General features: G+C 43.5%; 1 protein-coding gene across 1 annotated transcript in view; it reads right to left on the minus strand.

Moving 5' to 3' along the window:
• The window catches only part of LOC139418196 (sprouty-related, EVH1 domain-containing protein 2-like), a 37,654-nt gene extending 15,260 nt beyond the window's left edge, over positions 1 to 22,394 (minus strand). The window contains exon 1 of the mRNA XM_071167466.1: positions 21,958 to 22,394. Coding sequence (XP_071023567.1) covers positions 21,958 to 21,983 — 26 coding nt within the window. The 5' untranslated portion in view covers positions 21,984 to 22,394. The remainder of the gene's footprint in view (positions 1 to 21,957) is intronic.
• Between the last annotated feature and the right edge of the window lie 225 nt (positions 22,395 to 22,619).

The following is a 22,619-nucleotide window of genomic DNA, read 5'->3' on the forward strand; positions in this document are numbered from 1 at the left end:
ATACAACTAATCAATAGTACTGGGGATGTACATCACCTTCCATCATATACAACTAATCAATAGTACTAGGCTTCTAAATACAACTAATCAATAGTACTGGGTTTCTAAATACAACTAATCAATAGTACTAGGGTTCTAAATACAACTAATCAATAGTACTAGGGTTCTAAATACAACTAATCAATAGTACTAGGCTTCTAAATACAATTAAAAAATTGTACTAGTCTTCTAAATACAACAGAGAGAGAGAGAGAGAGACTTCATTGAGAGAAAGAGAGAGAGAGACTTCATTTAGAGAGAGAGACTTCATTGAGAGAGAGAGAGAGACTTCATTGAGAGAGAGAGGGACTTCATTGAGAGAGAGAGAGACTTCATTGAGAGAGAGACTTCATTGAGAGAAAGAGAGAGAGACTTCATTGAGAGAGAGACTTCATTGAGAGAAAGAGAGAGAGACTTCATTTAGAGAGAGAGACTTCATTGAGAGAGAGAGAGAGACTTCATTGAGAGAGAGAGGGACTTCATTGAGAGAGAGAGACTTCATTGAGAGAGAGACTTCATTGAGAGAGAGAGAGAGACTTCATTGAGAGAGAGTGAGAGACTTCATTGAGAGAGAGACTTCATTGAGAGAAAGAGAGAGAGACTTCATTGAGAGAGAGAGACTTCATTGAGAGAGAGACTTCATTGAGAGAAAGAGAGAGAGAGACTTCATTGAGAGAGAGAGAGACTTCATTGAGAGAGAGAGAGACTTCATTGAGAGAGAGACTTCATTGAGAGAAAGAGAGAGAGACTTCATTGAGAGAGAGAGACTTCATTGAGAGAGAGACTTCATTGAGAGAAAGAGAGAGAGACTTCATTTAGAGAGAGAGACTTCATTGAGAGAGAGAGAGAGACTTCATTGAGAGAGAGAGACTTCATTGAGAGAGAGACTTCAATGAGAGAAAGAGAGAGAGAGACTTCATTGAGAGAGAGAGAGAGACTTCATTGAGAGAGAGACTTCATTGAGAGAAAGAGAGAGAGACTTCATTGAGAGAGAGAGACTTCATTGAGAGAGAGACTTCATTGAGAGAAAGAGAGAGAGACTTCATTGAGAGAGAGAGAGAGACTTCATTGAGAGAGAGAGACTTCATTGAGAGAAAGAGAGAGAGACTTCATTGAGAGAGAGAGACTTCATTGAGAGAGAGAGACTTCATTGAGAGAGATAGACTTCATTGAGAGAGAGAGAGACTTCATTGAGAGAGAGAGAGACTTCATTGAGAGAGAGAGACTTCATTGAGAGAGAGCGACTTCATTGAGAGAGAGAGAGATAGAGACTTCATTGAGAGAGAGAGAGAGAGAGAGACTTCATTGGGAGAGAGAGACTTCATTGAGAGAGAGAGACTTCATTGGGAGAGAGAGACTTCATTGGGAGAGAGAGACTTCATTGAGAGAGAGAGACTTCATTGAGAGAGAGAGAGACTTCATTGAGAGAGAGAGACTTCATTGAGAGAGAGAGAGAGAGAGAGAGAGACTTCATTGAGAGAGAGAGGGACTTCATTGAGAGAGAGAGAGACTTCATTGAGAGAGAGACTTCATTGAGAGAAAGATAGAGAGACTTCATTGAGAGAGAGAGAGAGACTTCATTGAGAGAGAGACTTCATTGAGAGAAGAGAGAGAGACTTCATTGAGAGAGAGAGACTTCATTGAGAGAGAGACTTCATTGAGAGAAAGAGAGAGAGACTTCATTGAGAGAGAGAGAGAGAGACTTCATTGAGAGAGAGAGACTTCATTGAGAGAAAGAGAGAGAGACTTCATTGAGAGAGAGAGAGAGAGACTTCATTGAGAGAGATAGACTTCATTGAGAGAGAGAGAGACTTCATTGAGAGAGAGAGAGACTTCATTGAGAGAGAGAGAGTTCTTTGAGAGAGAGCGACTTCATTGAGAGAGAGAGAGAGAGAGATAGAGACTTCATTGAGAGAGAGAGAGAGAGAGAGAGAGAGAGAGAGACTTCATTGGGAGAGAGAGACTTCATTGAGAGAGAGAGACTTCATTGGGAGAGAGAGACTTCATTGGGAGAGAGAGACTTCATTGAGAGAGAGAGACTTCATTGAGAGAGAGAGAGACTTCATTGAGAGAGAGAGACTTCATTGAGAGAGAGAGAGAGAGACTTCATTGAGAGAGAGAGGGACTTCATTGAGAGAGAGAGAGACTTCATTGAGAGAGAGACTTCATTGAGAGAAAGAGAGAGAGAGACTTAATTTAGAGAGAGAGACTTCATTGAGAGAGAGAGAGAGACTTCATTGAGAGAGAGAGGGACTTCATTGAGAGAGAGAGACTTCATTGAGAGAGAGACTTCATTGAGAGAAAGAGAGAGAGACTTCATTGAGAGAGAGAGAGACTTCATTGAGAGAGAGAGACTTCATTGAGAGAGAGCGACTTCATTGAGAGAGAGAGAGATAGAGACTTCATTGAGAGAGAGAGAGAGAGAGAGACTTCATTGGGAGAGAGAGACTTCATTGAGAGAGAGAGACTTCATTGGGAGAGAGAGACTTCATTGGGAGAGAGAGACTTCATTGAGAGAGAGAGACTTCATTGAGAGAGAGAGAGACTTCATTGAGAGAGAGAGACTTCATTGAGAGAGAGAGAGAGAGAGAGAGAGAGAGACTTCATAGAGAGAGAGAGGGACTTCATTGAGAGAGAGAGAGACTTCATTGAGAGAGAGACAACATTGAGAGAAAGATAGAGAGACTTCATTGAGAGAGAGAGAGAGACTTCATTGAGAGAGAGACTTCATTGAGAGAAGAGAGAGAGACTTCATTGAGAGAGAGAGACTTCATTGAGAGAGAGACTTCATTGAGAGAAAGAGAGAGAGACTTCATTGAGAGAGAGAGAGAGAGACTTCATTGAGAGAGAGAGACTTCATTGAGAGAAAGAGAGAGAGACTTCATTGAGAGAAAGAGAGAGAGACTTCATTGAGAGAGAGAGAGAGAGACTTCATTGAGAGAGATAGACTTCATTGAGAGAGAGAGAGACTTCATTGAGAGAGAGAGAGACTTCATTGAGAGAGAGAGACTTCATTGAGAGAGAGCGACTTCATTGAGAGAGAGAGAGAGAGAGATAGAGACTTCATTGAGAGAGAGAGAGAGAGAGAGAGAGAGAGAGAGAGAGACTTCATTGGGAGAGAGAGACTTCATTGAGAGAGAGAGACTTCATTGGGAGAGAGAGACTTCATTGGGAGAGAGAGACTTCATTGAGAGAGAGAGACTTCATTGAGAGAGAGAGAGACTTCATTGAGAGAGAGAGACTTCATTGAGAGAGAGAGAGAGAGACTTCATTGAGAGAGAGAGGGACTTCATTGAGAGAGAGAGAGACTTCATTGAGAGAGAGACTTCATTGAGAGAAAGAGAGAGAGAGACTTCATTGAGAGAGAGAGAGAGACTTCATTGAGAGAGAGACTTCATTGAGAGAAAGAGAGAGAGAGACTTAATTTAGAGAGAGAGACTTCATTGAGAGAGAGAGAGAGACTTCATTGAGAGAGAGAGGGACTTCATTGAGAGAGAGAGACTTCATTGAGAGAGAGACTTCATTGAGAGAAAGAGAGAGAGACTTCATTGAGAGAGAGAGAGACTTCATTGAGAGAGAGACTTCATTGAGAGAAAGAGAGAGAGACTTCATTGAGAGAGAGAGACTTCATTGAGAGAGAGACTTCATTGAGAGAAAGAGAGAGAGACTTCATTGAGAGAGAGAGACTTCATTGAGAGAGATAGACTTCATTGAGAGAGAGAGAGACTTCATTGAGAGAGAGAGAGACTTCATTGAGAGAGAGAGACTTCATTGAGAGAGAGCGACTTCATTGAGAGAGAGAGAGAGAGAGATAGAGACTTCATTGAGAGAGAGAGAGAGAGAGAGAGAGAGAGAGAGACTTCATTGGGAGAGAGAGACTTCATTGAGAGAGAGAGACTTCATTGGGAGAGAGAGACTTCATTGGGAGAGAGAGACTTCATTGAGAGAGAGAGACTTCATTGAGAGAGAGAGAGACTTCATTGAGAGAGAGAGACTTCATTGAGAGAGAGAGAGAGAGACTTCATTGAGAGAGAGAGGGACTTCATTGAGAGAGAGAGAGACTTCATTGAGAGAGAGACTTCATTGAGAGAAAGAGAGAGAGAGACTTCATTGAGAGAGAGAGAGAGACTTCATTGAGAGAGAGACTTCATTGAGAGAAAGAGAGAGAGAGACTTAATTTAGAGAGAGAGACTTCATTGAGAGAGAGAGAGAGACATCATTGAGAGAGAGAGGGACTTCATTGAGAGAGAGAGACTTCATTGAGAGAGAGACTTCATTGAGAGAAAGAGAGAGAGACTTAATTGAGAGAGAGAGAGACTTCATTGAGAGAGAGACTTCATTGAGAGAAAGAGAGAGAGACTTCATTGAGAGAGAGAGAGACTTCATTGAGAGAGAGAGACTTCATTGAGAGAAAGAGAGAGAGACATCATTGAGAGAGAGAGACTTCATTGAGAGAGAGAGAGAGACTTCATTGAGAGAGAGAGACTTCATTGAGAGAGAGAGAGACTTCATTGAGAGAGAGAGACTTCATTGAGAGAGAGAGAGAGAGAGAGATATAGACTTCATTGAGAGAGAGAGAGAGAGAGAGAGAGAGAGAGAGAGAGAGAGAGAGAGACTTCATTGGGAGAGAGAGACTTCATTGGGAGAGAGAGACTTCATTGTGAGAGAGAGACTTAATTGAGAGAGAGAGACTTAATTTAGAGAGAGAGACTTCATTGAGAGAGAGAGAGAGACTTCATTGAGAGAGAGAGGGACTTCATTGAGAGAGAGAGACTTCATTGAGAGAGAGACTTCATTGAGAGAAAGAGAGAGAGACTTCATTGAGAGAGAGAGAGACTTCATTGAGAGAGAGACTTCATTGAGAGAAAGAGAGAGAGACTTCATTGAGAGAGAGAGACTTCATTGAGAGAAAGAGAGAGAGACTTCATTGAGAGAGAGAGAGACTTCATTGAGAGAGAGAGACTTCATTGAGAGAAAGAGAGAGAGACATCATTGAGAGAGAGAGACTTCATTGAGAGAGAGAGAGAGACTTCATTGAGAGAGAGAGACTTCATTGAGAGAGAGAGAGACTTAATTGAGAGAGAGAGACTTCATTGAGAGAGAGCGACTTCATTGAGAGAGAGAGAGAGAGAGAGATAGAGACTTCATTGAGAGAGAGAGAGAGAGAGAGAGAGAGAGAGAGAGAGAGAGAGAGAGAGAGAGAGAGAGAGACTTCATTGGGAGAGAGAGACTTCATTGGGAGAGAGAGACTTCATTGGGAGAGAGAGACTTCATTGAGAGAGAGAGACTTCATTGAGAGAGAGAGACTTCATTGAGAGAGAGAGACTTCATTGAGAGAGAGAGAGAGAGAGAGAGAGAGAGAGAGAGAGAGAGAGAGAGACTTCATTGAGAGAGAGAGAGAGACTTCATTGGGAGAGAGAGACTTCATTGAGAGAGAGAGAGAGACTTCATTGGGAGATAGACTTCATTGAGAGAGAGAGAGAGAGAGACACAGAGAGAGACAGACTTCATTGAGAGATAGAGAGAGAGAGACTTCAGAGAGAGAGAGAGAGACACAGAGAGAGACAGAGACAGACTTCATTGAGAGAGAGAGAGACTTCATTGAGAGAGAGAGAGACTTCATTGAGAGAGAGAGAGACGTCATTGGGAGAGAGAGAGGGAGAGAGACTTCATTGAGAGAAATAGAGAGACTTCATTGAGAGAAATAGAGACTTCATTATGAGAGAGAGAGAGACTTCATTGAGAGAGGGAGAGACAGAATTCATTGAGAGAAATAGAGAGACTTCATTGAGAGAAATAGAGAGACTTCATTGAGAGAGAGAGAGACTTCATTATGAAAGAGAGAGAGAGAGACTTCATTATGAGAGAAATAGAGAGACTTCATTGAGAGAAATAGAGAGACTTCATTATGAGAGAGAGAGAGAGAGCGAGAGACTTCATTATGAGAGAAATAGAGAGACTTCATTGTGAGAGAGAGAGGGAGAGACAGACTTCATTGAGAGAAATAGAGAGACTTCATTGATAGAAATAGAGAGACTTCATTGATAGAAATAGAGAGACTTCATTGATAGAAATAGAGACTTCATTGAGGGCCCAGCCGTATACTGTATGGTAACCTGACACAACACCAGCCCAGCCTCCTCTCAATAACTACACAGGACAGAGGAGGAGGAGGAGGAGGGAAGAGGACGGTAGGGGAGGAGGTGGGGGAGGGAGAGTAGAGGAAATTGCAAAGAATGACTGAAGTGAATGGTGTCGTGAGGTCATTTGGGGTGATAGACTGATGGCCATATAGACTAGCCAGTAGAAATGAACAGAATACAGGCTATCTGCCCTCCATACAGTTTAGTCTACCTGATTACCATCAGGGTACCAACAACACAACATCATGTAAGACAGAACAGAACCATCAGGGTACCAACAACACAACATCATGTAAGTCAGAACAGAACCATCAGGGTACCAACAACACAACATCATGTAAGACAGAACAGAACCATCAGGGTACCAACAACACAACATCATGTAAGTCAGAACAGAACCATCAGGGTACCAGCAACACAACACCATGTAAGTCAGAACAGAACCATCAGCGTACCAACAACACAACATCATGTAAGACAGAACAGAACCATCAGGGTACCAACAACACAACATCATGTAAGTCAGAACAGAACCATCAGGGTACCAACAACACAACATCATGTAAGTCAGAACAGAACCATCAGGGTACCAACAACACAACACCATGTAAGTCAGAACAGAACCATCAGGGTACCAACAACACAACATCATGTAAGACAGAACAGAACCACCAGGGTACCAACAACATCACATCATGTAAGTCAGAACAGAACCATCAGGGTACCAACAACACAACATCATGTAAGTCAGAACAGAACCACCAGGGTACCAACAACACAACATCATGTAAGACAGAACAGAACCATCAGGGTACCAACAACACAACATCATGTAAGTCAGAACAGAACCATCAGGGTACCAGCAACACAACACCATGTAAGTCAGAACAGAACCATCAGCGTACCAACAACACAACATCATGTAAGACAGAACAGAACCATCAGGGTACCAACAACACAACATCATGTAAGTCAGAACAGAACCATCAGGGTACCAACAACACAACATCATGTAAGTCAGAACAGAACCATCAGGGTACCAACTACACAACATCATGTAAGACAGAACAGAACCACCAGGGTACCAACAACATCACATCATGTAAGTCAGAACAGAACCATCAGGGTACCAACAACACAACATCATGTAAGTCAGAACAGAACCACCAGGGTACCAACAACACAACATCATGTAAGACAGAACAGAACCATCAGGGTACCAACAACACAACATCATGTAAGTCAGAACAAAACCATCAGGGTACCAACAACACAACACCATGTAAGTCAGAACAGAACCATCAGGGTACCAACAACACAACATCATGTAAGACAGAACCGAACCACCAGGGTACCAACAACATCATGTAAGTCAGAACAGAACCATCAGGGTACCAACAACATAATGTAAGTCAGAACAGAACAATCAGGGTACCAACAACACAACATCATGGAAGACAGAACAGAACCACCAGGGTACCAACAACATCATGTAAGTCAGAACAGAACCATCAGGGTACCAACAACATCATGTAAGTCAGAACAGAACCATCAGGGTACCAACAACACAACATCATGTAAGTCAGAACAGAACCATCAGGGTACCAACAACACAACATCATGTAAGACAGAACAGAACCATCAGGGTACCAACAACACAACATCATGTAAGTCAGAACAGAACCATCAGGGTACCAACAACACAACACCATGTAAGTCAGAACAGAACCATCAGGGTACCAACAACACAACATCATGTATGACAGAACAGAACCACCAGGGTACCAACAACATCATGTAAGTCAGAACAGAACCATCAGGGTACCAACAACATCATGTAAGTCAGAACAGAACCATCAGGGTACCAACAACACAACATCATGTAAGACAGAACAGAACCACCAGGGTACCAACAACATCATGTAAGTCAGAACAGAACCATCAGGGTACCAACAACATCATGTAAGTCAGAACAGAACCATCAGGGTACCAACAACATAATGTAAGTCAGAACAGAACAATCAGGGTACCAACAACACAACATCATGTAAGACAGAACAGAACCACCAGGGTACCAACAACATCATGTAAGTCAGAACAGAACCATCAGGGTACCAACAACATCATGTAAGTCAGAACAGAACCATCAGGGTACCAACAACACAACATCATGTAAGTCAGAACAGAACCATCAGGGTACCAACAACACAACATCATGTAAGACAGAACAGAACCATCAGGGTACCAACAACACAACATCATGTAAGTCAGAACAGAACCATCAGGGTACCAACAACACAACACCATGTAAGTCAGAACAGAACCATCAGGGTACCAACAACACAACATCATGTATGACAGAACAGAACCACCAGGGTACCAACAACATCATGTAAGTCAGAACAGAACCATCAGGGTACCAACAACATCATGTAAGTCAGAACAGAACCATCAGGGTACCAACAACACAACATAATGTAAGACAGAACAGAACCACCAGGGTACCAACAACATCATGTAAGTCAGAACAGAACCATCAGGGTACCAACAACATCATGTAAGTCAGAACAGAACCATCAGGGTACCAACAACACAACATCATGTAAGTCAGAACAGAACCATCAGGGTACCAACAACACAACATCATGTAAGACAGAACAGAACCATCAGGGTACCAACAACACCATGTAAGTCAGAACAGAACCATCAGGGTACCAACAACACAACATCATGTAAGACAGAACAGAACCATCAGGGTACCAACAACACCATGTAAGTCAGAACAGAACCATCAGGGTACCAACAACACAACATCATGTAAGACAGAACAGAACCATCAGGGTACCAACAACACAACATCATGTAAGACAGAACAGAACCATCAGGGTACCAACAACACAACATCATGTAAGACAGAACAGCACCACCAGGGTACCAACAACATCATGTAAGTCAGAACAGAACCATCAGGGTACCAACAACATCATGTAAGTCAGAACAGAACCATCAGGGTACCAACAACACAACATCATGTAAGTCAGAACAGAACCATCAGGGTACCAACAACACAACATCATGTAAGTCAGAACAGAACCATCAGGGTACCAACAACACAACACCATGTAAGTCAGAACAGAACCATCAGGGTACCAACAACACAACATCATGTAAGACAGAACAGAACCATCAGGGTACCAACAACACCATGTAAGTCAGAACAGAACCATCAGGGTACCAACAACACCATGTAAGTCAGAACAGAACCATGCAAACTGGTGGAGGTCCATACAACATAATGCACAAGCTCTTCAGTCAATTCAGGTAGGTTGGATTGAGTCTGCCTCACACACGAACACACACACGCGCGCGCTGCATGAGTCACCAGCAGACAGCGTCTCTGCCTTCAGTCTGCATACAGCCACCAGACGACTGTAAATATATGACAGACATATGTATTGTTGTTGAAACTGGCCAAATAAAAACATGGAGAGTAGCTCTCATCCACAATGACATACGACTGTCTAGCTGGTCTGTCTCACTGTGATACAGATAGGCTGTAGATCTGGTCTGAACTGAGAGGAATTCATATGAGAGGGTAGTAACATATCCACCACCCTGTGACGACAGCAGGGTGAAACACAGCAGACAGACAGACAGACAGACCCTATAATCTGAGGTCAGGCCACAACACAGACCGACTGCACCGGGCAAGAGAAGGGTGTGCACATAACCACACACACATACGCGCACACACACACACACACACACACACAACAGCTACTAACTTCTGCCTATCCTGGCTCCTTCCAAACCCTCCCTCGTGGTCACACCTCATCAAACACACAGGTCATTAAAAGACAGAGACGTAGAGTCTGTCTGTCTGAGTGGCGTCCATCCCTCCACCACTCCTTCCTAGCAGACTGTGTGATGCGATTCTAATCTGTTACCTAGGCCTGCTTCAGGTAGACTGTGTGATGGGGTTCTAATCTGTTACCTAGGCCTGCTTCAGGTAGACTGTGTGATGGGATTCTAATCTGTTACCTAGACCTGCTTCAGGTAGACTGCGTGATGGGATTCTAATCTGTTACCTAGACCTGCTTCGGGTAGACTGTGTAATGGGAGTCTAATCTGTTACCTAGGCCTGCTTCAGGTAGACTGTGTGATGGGATTCTAATCTGTTACCTAGGCCTGCTTCAGGTAGACTGTGTGATGGGGTTCTAATCTGTTACCTAGGCCTGCTTCAGGTAGACTGTGTGATGGGATTCTAATCTGTTACCTAGGCCTGCTTCAGGTAGACTGTGTGATGGGAATCTAATCTGTTACCTAGGCCTGCTTCAGGTAGACTGTGTGATGGGGTTCTAATCTGTTACCTAGGCCTGCTTCAGGTAGACTGTGTGTGATGGGAATCTAATCTGTTACCTAGGCCTGCTTCAGGTAGACTGTGTGATGGGGTTCTAATCTGTTACCTAGGCCTGCTTCAGGTAGACTGTGTGATGGGATTCTAATCTGTTACCTAGGCCTGCTTCAGGTAGACTGTGTGATGGGGTTCTAATCTGTTACCTAGGCCTGCTTCAGGTAGACTGTGTGATGGGATTCTAATCTGTTACCTAGACCTGCTTCAGGTAGACTGTGTGATGGGGTTCTAATCTGTTACCTAGGCCTGCTTCAGGTAGACTGTGTGATGGGATTCTAATCTGTTACCTAGGCCTGCTTCAGGTAGACTGTGTGTGATGGGAATCTAATCTGTTACCTAGGCCTGCTTCAGGTAGACTGTGTGATGGGGTTCTAATCTGTTACCTAGGCCTGCTTCAGGTAGACTGTGTGATGGGATTCTAATCTGTTACCTAGGCCTGCTTCAGGTAGACTGTGTGTGATGGGAATCTAATCTGTTACCTAGGCCTGCTTCAGGTAGACTGTGTGATGGGGTTCTAATCTGTTACCTAGGCCTGCTTCAGGTAGACTGTGTGTGATGGGAATCTAATCTGTTTTTTTTTGTTTGTATTTTACCTTTAATTAACCAGGCAAGTCAGTTAAGAACAAATTCTTATTTTCAATGACGGCCTAGGAACAGTGGGTTAACTGCCTGTTCAGGGGCAGAACGACAGATTTGTACCTTGTACCTTGTCAGCTCGGGGGTTTGAACTTGTTACTAGTCCAACGCTCTAACCACTAGGCTACCCTGCCGCCCCTGTTACCAAGGCCTGCTTCAGGAGATAGAGGCAGTGAGGCCAGTTGCAGACCTGAGGGGCAGACCCATTCTGTGTGATAGAGATAGAGGCAGTGAGGCCAGCTGCAGACCTGAGGGGCAGTCCCATTCTGTGTGATAGAGGCAGTGAGGTCAGTTGCTGCACCAAGGGACTGGTAAACTACCTACAGACAGACTGGGGTCAGTTATGGACATAGAGGTTGGCTGATCTACTCATATTCCTAGTTTGCATATGACATACAATAACCCTATCATGACAGGCTGATTATAGGAATAACCATTCTAGTCATATTGATCATTCTAATTATAGGAAGAACAATTCTAGTCATATTGATCATTCTAATTATAGGAAGAACCATTCTAGTCATATCAGGGCCCCAAACAACGGTTTTTCATTGTATTTCTGTGAGGTTCTCTATCAGGGCCCCAAACAACGACTTTTCATTGTATTTCTGTGAGGTTCTCTATCAGGGCCCCAAACAACGGCTTTTCATTGTATTTCTGTGAGGTTCTCTATCAGGGCCCCAAACAACGGCTTTTCATTGTATTTCTGTGAGGTTCTCTATCAGGGCCCCAAACAACGGCTTTTCATTGTATTTCTGTGAGGTTCTCTATCAGGGCCCCAAACAACGGCTTTTCATTGTATTTCTGTGAGGTTCTCTATCAGGGCCCCAAACAACGGCTTTTCATTGTATTTCTGTGAGGTTCTCTATCAGGGCCCCAAACAACGGCTTTTCATTGTATTTCTGTGAGGTTCTCTATCAGGGCCCCAAACAACGGCTTTTCATTGTATTTCTGTGAGGTTCTCTATCAGGGCCCCAAACAACGGCTTTTCATTGTATTTCTGTGAGGTTCTCTATCAGGGCCCCAAACAACGGCTTTTCATTGTATTTCTGTGAGGTTCTCTATCAGGGCCCCAAACAACGGCTTTTCATTGTATTTCTGTGAGGTTCTCTATCAGGGCCCCAAACAACGGCTTTTCATTGTATTTCTGTGAGGTTCTCTATCAGGGCCCCAAACAACGGCTTTTCATTGTATTTCTGTGAGGTTCTCTATCAGGGCCCCAAACAACGGCTTTTCATTGTATTTCTGTGAGGTTCTCTATCAGGGCCCCAAACAACGGCTTTTCATTGTATTTCTGTGAGGTTCTCTATCAGGGCCCCAAACAACGGCTTTTCATTGTATTTCTGTGAGGTTCTCTATCAGGGCCCCAAACAACGGCTTTTCATTGTATTTCTGTGAGGTTCTCTATCAGGGCCCCAAACAACGGCTTTTCATTGTATTTCTGTGAGGTTCTCTATCAGGGCCCCAAACAACGGCTTTTCATTGTATTTCTGTGAGGTTCTCTATCAGGGCCCCAAACAACGGCTTTTCATTGTATTTCTGTGAGGTTCTCTATCAGGGCCCCAAACAACGGCTTTTCATTGTTTGACTATTACTGATAATGAAAGTTAGCTGTTTTGCAAGCCGACAGTGCTTGACGGCTGAAAGGTAGTATGTGTATATATAAGTGTGTAAACTGATCATTTGTTCCAAATTCCAATACTTCCATATTATATTTTGCATCTCATTTGCCTTATAATCCCACCTAGGGCTCTGAAGTGTAAAATAGGGGTTATGAGGCAATTCTATCTAATGTCAATGTGTGCATAGTTTTTCAAATATAGCCTATCCTATTGGTTTGATTGAGGTATGGATAACCTCAGGCCCTAGATCTGTCCTGACTGCCTTGGGAAATGTTGTTTACCCTAAGTGGCTCGCCTGCAAAGTTTTCTATTCACTTTCTACGGGGCTAATGGTGTGAATAGCAGTTTTTATCCAGGCTTCAGCTTGCTGTGTTGACATGCGTCATTACATCTATTCTATGTAAAGGGCCTTGAACAACTATCATTTCAATTGGATCAAAACTTTCTAACTTGGCAAATATGTCATGGATTTATTTTCAATATGGGTTCTCATGTTTGTTCTTGTCATGGATTTATTTTCTATATGGGTTCTCATGTTTGTTCTTGTCATGGATTTATTTTCTATATGGGTTCTCATGTTTGTTCTTGTCATGGATTTATTTTCTATATGGGTTCTCATGTTTGTTCTTGTCATGGATTTATTTTCTATATGGGTTCTCATGTTTGTTCTTGTCATGGATTTATTTTCTATATGGGTTCTCATGTTTGTTCTTGTCATGGATTTATTTTCAATACAGGTTCTCATGTTTGTTCTTGTCATGGATTTATTTTCTATATGGGTTCTCATTTTTGTTCTTGTCATGGATTTATTTTCTATATGGGTTCTCATGTTTGTTCTTGTCATGGATTCATTTTCAATACAGGTTATCATGTTTGTTCTTGTCATGGATTTATTTTCTATATGGGTTCTCATGTTTGTTCTTGTCATGGATTTATTTTCTATATGAGTTCTCATGTTTGTTCTTGTCATGGATTCATTTTCAATACAGGTTATCATGTTTGTTCTTGTCATGGATTTATTTTCTATATGGGTCCTCATGTTTGTTCTTGTCATGGATTTGCTCAACTCCTGCGTCCTCGCTCCTGAGTCCTCTCTTGTATCCTTTTGAAAAGGTCAGAGGTAATCGAGGAGAGGGGAAGTGGATGAAAATGCACCTTTATGAAATTAGACTCTCCTCCACTTGTGTGTCATTATGTAAATGAAGTTCACAGGGGTGGAATAAATGTATAAAGTGATCAAAACAAATGAAGATAGTTGTGCAAGACATTTAGTAGATAAAACGATAAGCAGCATATTGTTCTTAAAATGTTGGCATGCTTTTCTCCTCTAACAAAACAACAGCTGAATCAAAGGGGGCGTGACACATTTCAAAAGTCTTCCGTGAAGGACTCAGGTAGGATACACATGACTGTCCTCCATGAAAGGTGGCTATTGGGGACGGGAGGACTCTCTTCCGTTCGCCTACTAACTCAATTGACATCTCCTCCACCACTCGGCCACTTATCGGTTTCCGGGTCACGGAGGAGCGAGGACAAAGGGTGGAGGATGGACTTTTTCCCAAATGAGAAAAGGCCAGGGAGTCACCTTGGTAACGTCAGGTTCAGTCCGGAATAAGGTAACAGGGAAAAACGCTTTTTCCAAATGGGAATTTAGTGACTGTTGTTGATGTCACACAGCTGACAGGGAAGGGCGGACATAGAATGACTGAAAGCTGGGGCTTATGGACATGGAGGTACTATGTCATAGAACGATCAGATAGAAATACATAATGTAGAACAAACATTCTGTGTCATATGGAATGGGATTATACAGAGCAGTTCTGTCCTGCTGGCTCAGACCAGAAGGGTTTTAGGGGGTTGGAAGCTTGGTTTGCTATTGACTGGGATTCTCTTCCAGCTGTTGCACTTGTCTGACCACTCTTACATGTGTGTTTCCCGAGCACACACACACACAGTCCAGTTATTACCTCTGTACAGGTGAATAAAGACAGTGTCTGCCTGGACATGTGAGGGTTATCAATAACTACAGCTGACAGTTACTAGATGCAACTTTCCCTCGGGGGCCTGGAGTGTCAATAATCTCCAATGACCTCACCTCATCCAAGACCAATGGTAAATCGGACTCTCTCTCGTTCTCGCTCTCCCCATCTGGCTCTCTCTCTCTCTCTCTTTCTACGTGTGTCAGTCTCTTTCTGTGTGTGGTGGGTGGCAGGTAGGTCTAGTGGTTAGAGTGTTGGGCCAGTAACCGAGAGGTTATGGATAGAATCCCCGAGCTGACAAGGTAAAATTCTGTTGACCTGCCCCTGAGCAAGGCAGTTAACCCACTGTTCTCCGGGCGCTGTGGATGTCGATTAAGGCAGACCCTGCACCTCTCTGATTCAGAGGAGTTGGGTTAAATGACTCCTTCACCTCTCTGATTCAGAGGGTTAAATGCAGAAGACACATTTCAGTTGAAGGCATTCAGTTGTACAACTGACTAGGTATCCCCCTTTCTGTGTCTGTCTTTCTCTTTCTGTGTCTGTCTTTCTCTTTCTGTGTCTGTCTTGCTCTTTCTGTGTCTGTCTCTCTCACTCTGTCTGTCTTGCTCTTTCTGTGTCTGTCTCTCTCACTCTGTCTGTCTTGCTCTTTCTGTGTCTGTCTTTCTCTTTCTGTGTCTGTCTTTCTCTTTCTGTGTCTGTCTTTCTCTTTCTGTGTCTGTCTTTCTCTTTCTGTGTCTGTCTTTCTCTTTCTGTGTCTGTCTTTCTCTTTCTGTGTCTGTCTTTCTCTTTCTGTGTCTGTCTTTCTCTTTCTGTGTCTGTCTTTCTCTTTCTGTGTCTTTCTTTCTCTTTCTGTGTCTTTCTTGCTCTTTCTGTGTCTGTCTCTCTCGCTCTTTGTGTCTTTCTGTCTGTCTTTCTCGCTCTTTCTGTGTCTGTCTCTCTCACTCTTTGTTTCTTTCTGTCTCACTCTTTCTGTCTGTCTTTCTTGCTCTTTCTGTGTCTGTCTCTCTCACTCTGTGTCTGTCTCTCACTCTTTGTGTCTGTCTCTCACTCTTTGTGTCTGTCTCTCACTCTTTGTGTCTGTCTCTCACTCTTTGTGTCTGTCTCTCACTCTTTGTGTCTGTCTCTCACTCTGTGTCTGTCTCCCTTCCTCTATTATCCTCTGTTTCAGGAGCCAGTGTTTCCCCTAGATTATTTTCCAGGTGGTGTGCACAGGCCCCTTGCTATGTTGTGTTTTCTGTTTTGTGTTGTCTCTGAAGCTCTATGACATGTAGATATGTTGACTGGAGCTGAATGAGCTGAGAAAAGAATAGACTTTTCCCCGAATGCTAGAAAGACACGCATAGAAACAGCATCAACTGTGTTGTGAGAGGCTTTCCCCTTTCTAATCATTCTGCTGTTATGAAGACATGGTCCAACTCATTCCTACACAGAGTGAGTGAGTGAGTGAGTGAGTGAGTGAGTGAGTGAGTGACAGTGAGTGAGTGAGTGAGTAAGTGAGTGAGTGACAGTGAGTAAGTGAGTGAGTGAGTGACAGTGAGTGAGTGACAGTGAGTAAGTGAGACAGTGAGTGTGAGTGAGTGAGACAGTGAGTGAGTGAGTGAGTGAGTGAGTGAGTGAGTGAGTGAGTGAGTGAGTGTGAGACAGTGAGTGAGTGTGTGACAGTGAGTGAGTGAGTGAGTGAGTGAGTGAGTGAGTGAGTGAGTGAGTCAGTGAGACAGTGAGTGAGTGAGTGAGTGAGTGAGTGAGTGAGTGAGGAGTGAGTGACTGAGTGAGTGACAGTGAGTAAGTGAGACTGAGTGAGTGAGTGACAGTGAGTAAGTGAGACAGAGTTAGTGTGAGTGAGTAAGACAGTGAGTGAGTGAGTGAGTGAGTGAGACAGTGAGTGAGTGACAGACAGTGAGTGACAGACAGTGAGTGACAGACAGTGACTGACTGACTGAGTGACTGAGTGAGTGAGTGGGTGAGTGAGTGAGTGAGAAAGAGACAGTGAGTGAGTGAGTGAGTGAGTGAGTGAGTGAGTGAGTGAGTGAGTGAGGAGTGAGTGACTGAGTGAGTGACAGTGAGTAAGTGAGACTGAGTGAGTGAGTGACAGTGAGTGAGTGACAGTGAGTAAGTGAGACAGAGTTAGTGTGAGTGAGTAAGACAGTGAGTGAGTGAGTGAGTGAGTGAGACAGTGAGTGAGTGACAGACAGTGAGTGACAGACAGTGAGTGACAGACAGTGACTGACTGACTGAGTGACTGAGTGAGTGAGTGGGTGAGTGAGTGAGTGAGAAAGTGAGTGAGTAACAGTGAGTGAGTCAGTGAGACAGTGAGTGAGTGAGACAGTGAGTGAGTGACAGTGAGTAAGTGAGACAGTGAGTGAGACAGTGAGTGAGTGAGACAGTGAGTGAGTGACGGACAGTGACTGACTGACTGAGTGAGACAGTGAGTGAGTGAGTGAGTGAGTGACAGTGAGTGAGTGAGGTGAGTGAGATAGTGAGTGAATAAGTGAGACAGTGAGGTGAGTGACAGTGAGTGAGTGAGTGAGACAGTGAGTGAGTGACAGACAGTGAGTGACAGACAGTGACTGACTGACTGAGTGAGTGAATAAGTGAGACAGTGAGGTGAGTGACAGTGAGTGAGTGAGTGAGACAGTGAGTGAGTGACAGACAGTGACTGACTGACTGAGTGAGTGAGTGAATAAGTGAGACAGTGAGGTGAGTGACAGTGAGTAAGTGAGTGAGACAGTGAGTGAGTGACAGACAGTGACTGACTGACTGACTGACTGACTGAGTGACAGACAGACAGTGACTGAGTGAGTGACAGAGACAGACAGACAGACAGACAGATGTGTCTGTATGTGTCTCTGTCCTCTCTGTGTGAGTGTGTATGTGTGTCTGTCCTCTCTGTGTGAGTGTGTATGTGTGTCTGTCCTCTCTGTGTGAGTGTGTATGTGTGTCCGTCCTCTCTGTGTGAGTGTGTATGTGTGTCCGTCCTCTCTGTGTGAGTGTGTATGTGTGTCTGTCCTCTCTGTGTGAGTGTGTATGTGCGTCTGTCCTCTCTGTGTGAGTGTATATGTGCGTCTGTCCTCTCTGTGTGAGTGTGTATGTGTGCCTCCATCCTCTCTGTGTGAGTGTGTATGTGTGCCTCCATCCTCTCTGTGTGAGTGTGTATGTGTGCCTCCGTCCTATCTGTGTGAGTGTGTATGTGTGCCTCCGTCCCATCTGTGTGAGTGTGTATGTGTGTATGTCCTCTCTGTGTGAGTGTGTTTGTGTGTATCTCTGTCCTCTCTGTGTGAGTGTGTATCTCTGTCCTCTCTGTGTGAATGTGTATCTCTGTCCTCTCTGTATGAGTGTGTATGTGTGTCTGTCCTCTCTGTGTGAGTGTGTATGTGTGTCTGTCCTCTCTGTGTGAGTGTGTATCTCTGTCCTCTCTGTATGAGTGTGTATGTGTGTCTGTCCTCTCTGTGTGAGTGTGTATGTGTGTCTGTCCTCTCTGTGTGAGTGTGTATGTGTGTCTGTCCTCTCTGTGTGAGTGTGTATCTCTGTCCTCTCTGTATGAGTGTGTATGTGTGTCTGTCCTCTCTGTGTGAGTGTGTATGTGTGTCTGTCCTCTCTGTGTGAGTGTGTTTGTGTGTCTGTCCTCTCTGTGTGAGTGTGTATGTGTGTCTGTCCTCTCTGTGTGTTTGTGTGTCTGTCCTCTCTGTGTGAGTGTGTTTGTGTGTCAAAGAGAGAAAGTCAACAGAGAACTAATTTTATATTTGGATCCTTAATTTTGCAGACAATGAGTGCAGTTACAATAATGTGATGAATATAATAGTTTGATTAAAACGTTTACATGCTTTGCAAGAATAACGATTTCCCGTAATAATCCTGTTTACACGAACACATCTGAAATCAGGCTACCCGACGTCACTCTGATAAATGCAGAAAATTGCCAATCAAATCCAAGTTTATTTTGTCACGTGCGCTGAATACAACAGGTGTAGTAGACCTTGCAGTGAAAAGCTTACTTACAGGCTCTAACCAATCGTGCAAAAAAGGTAGTATGTACATGTAGGTATGGTTAAAGTGACTATATGATGAACAGAGAGTAGCAGCAGCGTAAAAGAGGTGGGTGGCGGGACACAAGGCAGATAGCCCAGATAGAGCCCGGTTAGCCAATGTAAACGTTCTACCCTAGCGTCCATGTTCTTTTAGGGAAGCATATTTGATTCTGGGTTCTATAAGTTTGTGAAAACTACTTCTAAAGATCCACACATTGTAGTTTCTAACTCACTTCACTCGCGCTAAAGAGGGGTTCGCTCGGCTGGTGCTAGAACATGCGCAGATCATATGCGCAGATTAATGTGTTTACGTGTCCTAATCATTTGTCAAAGTGTTCAGAAAACAGGGTGTTTTAATCGCCGTATGCTTCATTCGATGTTGACTTTAAACCTATTAAGAGAAGCAGAGTAAGGTGTTTACATGACTATTGGATAATCTGCCTACTACCATAATCAGTTTAATATCGCGTTATAAGTGTGCCTGTAAACGTATTCAATGTGTCATTACGGATACAAAATAAAGCCTTCAAATGTGTATTGAGTAGAATATCAAATATGTATTTTAATAAACAGCAGCTTTTGCCCTTACTAATCATTATATTTATATGCATTTAATCCGATTGCTGTAATAAAATCAGATAACTTTTTACAAACTGGGCATTTGGCCTCGCCTGATGTGTGTAAGGACAACAGGTTCCTGTCTTTATTGTTTGGTTGCCGCACTAATGGCCCTCATGTCAAGGTAGCAAGGCCCCTGGCTGTAGCTATGCACGGTGAATGGGGCGCGCTGAAGGTTACAGTTTTTATGAATGGGCGAGCGTCACGCGACTGCCACGCAAACATCCCCTCCTGTGCCCTTCGCCCTTCCGACAGCTATCTATCAGGATCTGCATGACCGACATTCTTCAGAGCCTCTCTGCTTTCAAAGCAATAGGCCTACCTATGATTCAGCACGCACACGCAGCATTATAAAGGGGAATAGCCTATTGAATATCGACAATAAAGGAGACCGTAAATTGATGCCATTAATAATAGGCTTGAATAAACCAAAATAGGGGTTGCCAACAAGAAAGATCTTGCCTACAAGTAGGCCAATGCATCAAACATTATGCTATATGTTAGTCTACTAGAAATCTAATTGAACTGCATCACAGTGGTTCTCCCAGTGTGTGTGTGTGTGTGTGTGTGTGTGTGTTTTATAAGGAACTCAGAACTTCATCTTACTCTTGAATGATGTAAAAGCAGAATGCACGAGGTGAAACTAGTTGTCCTCTTGTCATTGCAGACCTTAGAGACATTTTGCTAGGCCTTTTATCCCAAATATCACATTAATACACAGACTTGCCAAAATGTTGTTTTAAAACGTCTAAATGTTCTATACAAAAAAATTCAAATCAATACAACTCATGCCACAAATGTGTAGAATTGCGGGAAAAGCTTGACCTGCACAATTCTCTCTCCGCCAACAAGAAGGGTGTGAACCGTTTGTATCCTAAATGTTCCCCAATGCTGAAAGGGGAGACCGAGTGAAAAAGTTTGGGAATCCCTGGCCTAAACAACATTAAAACGACCCAAAGACAAAACTCAGAAAGCTATACATGCCAAGACTATTGACGAGCCTCTGTTTACATTTGAAATGCTTTCGATTTGAGCACGATAAAGGAAGGCACGGCACAATGATTCAGACTTTATGAATAGCCTGGGGTTAGAACAGGCTACAAATAAACTGGAATAACGATCCAACGTTACAATAATGACACGCAATAATGTCCCGCAATTCTACGGGACATAGATTTTAAACATCTAAACATATATTTTTAAAAAACGGGTTGATGTTGTCAGGTAAACTTTGCAAGACAAGCCCTGTCGTCCTCGATTGGTGTTTTTATGAATGAAACGTGCTCCCGGGAAGACTTCTTCCCCTAGTCACAGTTTGAAGCAAACATACTTTCAAACGATGACCTAAACACAAATAAGCAAACGAATAGCTACAAAGAGATAACAGACGACAGTCTCTGTTCCATCCGTCGATAGATTGTAACTTGTTTCAAACTTGGTTACATTTTTAAAAGGCCCTACCGCTGCTAATCGCTTCACAACATGTTTCCGATCCACCCACGCTGCAACCCCCACCCCCTTTAACGCTTATGTAAATGAGAGCGATTGTGAAAAGAGATGGTGGATGGGGCATATCGGATATCTCATATCCTCCTTCCGAAAAGAGTTCCCCCAGCCACAGCTTGAACAAACAAACACAGAACGATGGCCTAAACGAATGTTGCATAGGCTACGAGACAATAGCAACCGCAAAGTAACGAGAAGCGACAGGCTCTGTTCCCATCCGTCGATAGAGTAACTTTTACAACGCTAGAGTTTCGAACTTGGTTACATTTTAAAAGGCCCTACTGCTGATTTCTTTACAGCATGTTTCCGATCCACCCACGCTGCAACCACCACCCCACCTTCCCCCTCCGCAAGACAGAATCAGTAGACTAGAACAAGGCGGGGGCCCTAAAACCCCCCCAGTCCTCTTCTGCTTTCACTGTCAATATATTATAGCCTAATCCCCCATGCCACAGACCATTTTCAAACTTTGTAAAAATACTATTTTTTGAGAAGACTGAAACTAAAACAGATCCACAAGACATTCGTTTCCAAAAAAAGTAACTTAGTTGAGCATTTCTCAAAGGGAAATATATATATTGGAGTCGATATTTACTAGTCTAAGGATGTGCGGTTCCAATTTGACAATCGCTCCATCTGTTGCAAGCTGCCTGGCCAGCCAGGTTAACGTTAGTAGAACGCAAGTTCTTACTAGTCCGGGTCCAAAATCTGTGCCATGTGATATTATGGGCATATTTTCTACTAGCCCGGTCTAAAAAAGTTACCTACTTGCCTCCGGCTATCTTAATTTTGAACCGTTTTTTGAAACACTCAAAATGTTAAACTCTGCCCGATAATCATAGCTTAGTCCAGACATACTGTGTCATATAGCCGTGTTATTGTCTTCTTGTTTGATTTGCTTTCAACGCTTTGCGATTCTTTCTGCCAAATGAAAAGCGCTAATGAAGTTTAATACATTGTTATTATAATACTTACTCGCTTGGGTGTGTTTCTTCTATCATTTTCTCGTTTCACCTGAAATTATATCCCAATGCGGGTGCATGCTTTTTGCTCGTCATTTTTTTCAACACCTATCCTCAGTCCTTTCCCTTCTATTCCGCGTAGAAGCCTATCTCTCCGCTGCCTTTGTGTGAATACACAGCGCTCTTTGCTTCAGTCTGAGACTACAGTAGGTCTCTCTCTCTCTCTGCTGTCATTTTCTTGTCATGCCAACCAGTTGCTTGTGTAAAATAAAGACTCCGAAAGTTTATAATCCTCAGGGTAATACGGTGAAGTAAAACATGTGCCTCCTAAATTCTGGGGGCCCGGTTTTCGACGGCCCGTTCAGCGTTGCTGAATGGGCACTGGCGTTACCGAGGGGTGGCCCCGCTAGAGCCCCATCGCTCGCTACTCCATGTTGGATTGTGCAGGCACCCCTACGTCACGGCGAAGGGAGATAGGAGATGCCGCGTTCAAAACAACTGGGAACTCGGAAATCTCCGACTTCCGACCTTAGTACGTGCAAGACTTCTGGAATTCCAAGTCGGGCCTCTTTCTAGAGCTCCGATTTTCCGACCTGAAAATTACTGAAGTCATGATTTGACCTCATATTTTCCAAGTTCACAGTTGTCTTGAAAGCGCCAGAGCAGTGTCCTCAC

The sequence above is a fragment of the Oncorhynchus clarkii genome, chromosome 1 (assembly GCF_045791955.1).
Source record: "Oncorhynchus clarkii lewisi isolate Uvic-CL-2024 chromosome 1, UVic_Ocla_1.0, whole genome shotgun sequence".
NCBI classification, from domain to species: Eukaryota; Metazoa; Chordata; class Actinopteri; order Salmoniformes; family Salmonidae; genus Oncorhynchus; species Oncorhynchus clarkii.